The 5,000-nt window shown below is 42.4% G+C and overlaps 1 protein-coding gene across 1 annotated transcript in view; it reads right to left on the minus strand.

Annotated features, from left to right (window-relative positions):
- itfg1 (integrin alpha FG-GAP repeat containing 1) overlaps window positions 1-5,000 on the minus strand; it is a 252,316-nt gene that overhangs the window by 148,109 nt on the left and 99,207 nt on the right. Inside the window, exon 10 of the mRNA XM_063188433.1 lies at window positions 283-461. Coding sequence (XP_063044503.1) covers window positions 283-461 — 179 coding nt within the window. The remainder of the gene's footprint in view (window positions 1-282; window positions 462-5,000) is intronic.

Raw genomic sequence — 5,000 nt, forward strand, 5'->3', positions numbered from 1 at the left:
CTGACAAAACGACACCAAAGCCAACTCACAAACAGGTAAGTAACCACAGGAGAATCCGCATGTGGGATTAATACTATACTAGGTTTCAGACTAACAAACGCAGTCTGGATTCAATTTACCGCTTAGTCCCACACACATTGAACTCTAAATCCTCCATTACACCAACAGCTAAATCAACACAAGAACTAGCACCAATGTCAATATAAGATATGTGACCCAGTTAATGCAAAACCTGAAGCAACTCATTGCAGGGTGTTAGAGTGTAGACAGCCAACCACTCACCTGCCAGTGGTGTTCTTGAAGATAGCCAGGGCATCTGGGAAGCCGTCCAGGTTGTAGTCTCCCAGGTGCAGGGTGATGGGGATGCTCATCTCCCCAGGCGAGGAGGAGGCCACGGGGGGCACGAAGCCCCAGACGGTGCCCTTCCACTGGAGGTCAGTCAGCACTTTCACCCACTTAGGCTGTAGGGGGTGGAGGAGAGGAGAGGAGGTGAGAGGAGAAAGGTAGAGAGGAGAGGAGAGGATAGGAGAGGAGAGGAGAGGAGAGGAGTAAAGAGGAGTAAAGAGGAGAGGGGTAAAGAGGAGAGGGGTAAAGAGGAGTAAAGAGGAGTAAAGAGGAGTAAAGAGGAGTAAAGAGGAGAGGGGTAAAGAGGAGAGGGGTAAAGAGGAGAGGAGAGGATCACACTGGTTAGTTTTTTAATATATAAAACAGAGGTTCCATTATCAGCATATAGCCCATTTAAAACTATTTGCCTGCTGTTGGCTGTTCCACTTAAAACAGAGCATCAGCTAGAGGGATAGACATTTTCAAAGTGAAATTAAAGCACTTCAGCCACCCTAAAATGAAACGTGTAACCTTTCATTTTCCTTTCACATCTAAATGTCTCCCAACATACAGTATGACCTATAATATGCCACAACTTCATTAAGCAACTAGACAATACCATTAGAAAGACAGCTGAGGCCAGATTATTAAGGATGTTTGGGATGAGGACCAGGTATTAAGGTGGGCCTACAGGTAACAGCGGCAATGTAGGGTTAGGTATCTTTGCTCAAGTAATGACAACTCAGTCATTACTTTGGGCACCATTAGCCAATGACTAAAACCTAAAAGTGAAAATGCATGGAGTGGGTCTGGTGTAAATAATCACATTGGTAATGCACTCTCGTAGATAGAGAAGGGAGGATAGGCAGACAGACAGAGAGAGTGGAAAAAAGAAGAAGAATAAAGACACTGAAAGTGGCAAGTGCAATTGCATAACTGTCGCAACACTCTTGAGAGAAAATACGGAGACGCGTATGTCTGCGTGGGGGGGCAATAGGTGAATTACTGTTTCAGAAGTTATCACAGCTGAGTGACTGAGAAGTGCTGTTGATGGGGAAGAGGAAAGGAGAGAGCAGGGACACACACAGAGAGGAACAGAGAAAGCCTCAGAGACAGAGACAAAGGCAGATAGCCAGGCAATGAGAAACGGAAAGACAAACCGAAATGGAGAAGGACAATGAGAGGAGGAAAGAGAAGAAGACTTGTGCGCGTGTGTAAAGAAGGTAACAGAATTACTGTTATGAAATCTTGGCAAAATTGGAGCCGTCAGTCCCGCTCCCGGCCCTGCTGTGACAGCTTAATGAAAGCCCTCCTGCCTCCCGCCCCCCGTCTGCTGTAGCTGCCCACGTACACAAGGCCCCATGGTGATGCGGCTTCACAGCAAACTAAGACAGACAGGCCACGTCTCCCTAACCTCACATTACACACACACACAGACAGAGACAAATACACACACGTGCACACACACATACACCGAGACAGACAAACACAGAGACGCACACACAGACGTGCACACATAAATGTGCACGCACACACACACACACACACACACACACACACACACACACACACACACACACACACACACACACACACACACACACACTCGCACGTGCGCACGCACACACACACGCACACACACACGCACACACACACACGCACACGCACACACACACACACACACACACACACACACACACACACAAGCCCATGTTTGGATCCCGCTTTAGAGTGAAGAGATCTAGATAGTTAGGCAGATTAGTGAGAGAATATTTCAGTTGGTCATACAAGCACCATATTTGGCACACTAGTGCTCTAGAACCTACTTTAACATAAAAGTACGTTATCCAAGTAAAAAAACAAGATGGCCGCCATTTTCCAAGATGGCTGCCATTTGACGTATTCTCGATCATTGTTTGGGCTATATTGTGACAAAAGAGTCCTGTTTTGATTAAATCAAAATCAAATTAGATGTTTTGGGACATGGACAGTCCAATTCTGCATTCAAAAAAGTAAGATTATCAAGTAGTATTATTATAAAAATGGAAATGTAGTGCACTCACTGTTAGTTTAAAGGAACAGTCCACCCTTTTTTGATTTTCACATATTTGCAGTATTAGAATGTGCATTTCATTTTCTTCTCGTTTTTTTCAGTACTTAGATTGATTGGATCAGAATTATTAGCATAGCTTAGCATAATCACTGGAAGTGAATGGAGGCTTTAGCATCAAGCCACAAATGATCACAGGACAGTATTAAATAGCTGTTTTGCACTCTGGTGAATTTTACATTGATTTTAAAGTACTTTACAAGTACATTTGATGATGATTTGTTTGCCCCCATAGACTTGCATTGCTATGCTTAATTTGGCTATACAGTTAAACTAGGTAATGGAAACATAGACGAAAATGATATGCACATTCATGAATAATGCTGGGAAATACTGCAAATAAGTGAAAATCAAAAAAGGGTGGACTGTCCCTTTAAAAACTTTGCTACAACATTGTTACTGCTTTGCACAGAGTCTAAAATTTCATTGACATTCTACTTCCTACTATAACTACAACATAGTGAACATGGGGAGGGAAAAGTTGTTCTCTTCATCTCGGGTGTTGCCAAAAGATGTTCTGGGTCACGTGAAAAAAGGAAATGTTTGAGTCAGTAAACGGTTTGTTGTTGACTGACCACTATTTTAGTGCTTTTGTTACTCTTTAGTTCTCACATCTCCAAGTGCATATCTGGGTGGACTTCAGGCTGAAGCGAAAACTTTTGCATAATCCTCTGCATTCTGTCTTGCTGTCTTGTAGTCAACTGCTGACAGGCTTGAGCGATGGGTGGAATAGTGGATCAGAACACTCTCCAGACCTCACCATCTTTATGCTATCCCCAGTTGGCAGGGTCCTCAGTCTGCATTTTGCATATAGTTGCCTGGCCCCATATGTAGGCGGCTTGGAATGCAGACCGTTTTACATGCTGTACCAGAGATGCACTTGTCGGTGGAATAGAATCACAAGACCTATGCTTCCAAGCAAATAATTTCAGTTTTGCCTCATCAACCTTGGCTGTAGCGCTGTGCTTGTCATACATGATGACAACGAACCTCTCAAGGATATTGAGGTCTGCTTCAGTATGGTAGGTTGGTACTGACTGAGAACTATTGAAAACCGGACTCACTTCAGGGCACACCTCCCATGCTTGCCATGCCGTTTTCTTGCCTTGCCAAAAAGCTGACACATCATCACAACCAGTGAAATCAGGATTTTGCACCATATCATGAATTGGCAACCACCTAAGGGATCGACCCCGACCAAATTCTACCCAAACCATTTCCAGGCCTGCATCCTGAAGAATCGTAAACACACTGATGGCAACAACAACAATATCTGTGTCACATGCCATAATCAAGATTTTATCTGTTGCTTGGCTGCATCAAGAGCATGTGTGAATATTCTTGTATCAGCTTCTTCATGGACACAAGCCTTCAGTGCTGATGTGTTTGTTTGAAAGGGCCTGCTCTACTTTTGTACAAGGGCTTGTTAGATAGCATTTGGGAAACTTGAGTGTACCATCATCTACAGTAAATACACAATGTTTAGGGAAGTTTTCAACTACAGCTAGCACACTACAAGCCAACACTGAACCCCATGCTGAGTCTTACAGCAGTAATGTCACCAGTGTGCCCTGGTCGTGCTACGACATCACTCATATAAAATATTGCAAAATACACATAAGTTTAGATTACTCACTTAATTTACTGGTTTAGTGTGTGACTTTGGATGTTTATTGATACAGCATATCTGAGGCCCAAAACAACCCCATTGAAAATACTCATTTTAAATCATATAACGGCCCGTTACCTACAGAGCAACATTTTGCAGAAATTTCAGTGAAATTCGCTCTACGGTTTGGGGATTTGATGTAAGATCAGCTATCTTGAAGGCAAGCAGCCATATTGGAATACAGATTGTACCATTGAATATTTTGACACAGCATAATTTGAAACTTTGGACATGAACATTTTTCTATTAATTTAAATTCTACCTTGGAAATACTTTCATTTTCTTGTTTTATTTAATTTGGTGGCCTTCTTAAAAACCTGGCAGCCATCTTGGATTTGAAGCCAGATAACAAACTTTTCATAGACATCCTTTGGGGGGAAAAAATAACTTTTATCACCCACTTTATGATCTAGAAGAATGTCTATGGCCAGAAAACATTCGAAAACATACTTTTTGAATGACTCAATATCCGCCATCTTGAAAACTCAGCCATATTAGAATACAGTTGACCCCATTGGGTATTTCTAGACATTACATATAAACTTTGAAGCTGTGGTAATCGACACATGTCTATTCTACGAAATTCTACCTCGAAAGACACTTCTATTACATTCAATTTGGCGGCCATGTTGAAAACTGGCGGCCATCTTGGATTTGAAGCTGGATAACGTACTTTTCTTAAATAATACACCCTAGACATCATTTGTACCAAATATGGTGCTTGTATGACCAACTGAAATATTTTGTGAACATCTGGACTCTAATCTGCCTGACTATAGAGGGGCATGTGCTAAATCATTCTAAATAAGCACATTCACTTGAGTAAATAAACTATCTGACAAGTCTGCTTTGCCTCTGCCGAAAGACATGCGTGGTGTGCTTCCAAGGTCGTAGAAG

The sequence above is a fragment of the Engraulis encrasicolus genome, chromosome 22 (assembly GCF_034702125.1).
Source record: "Engraulis encrasicolus isolate BLACKSEA-1 chromosome 22, IST_EnEncr_1.0, whole genome shotgun sequence".
In the NCBI taxonomy this organism is placed as follows: Eukaryota; Metazoa; Chordata; class Actinopteri; order Clupeiformes; family Engraulidae; genus Engraulis; species Engraulis encrasicolus.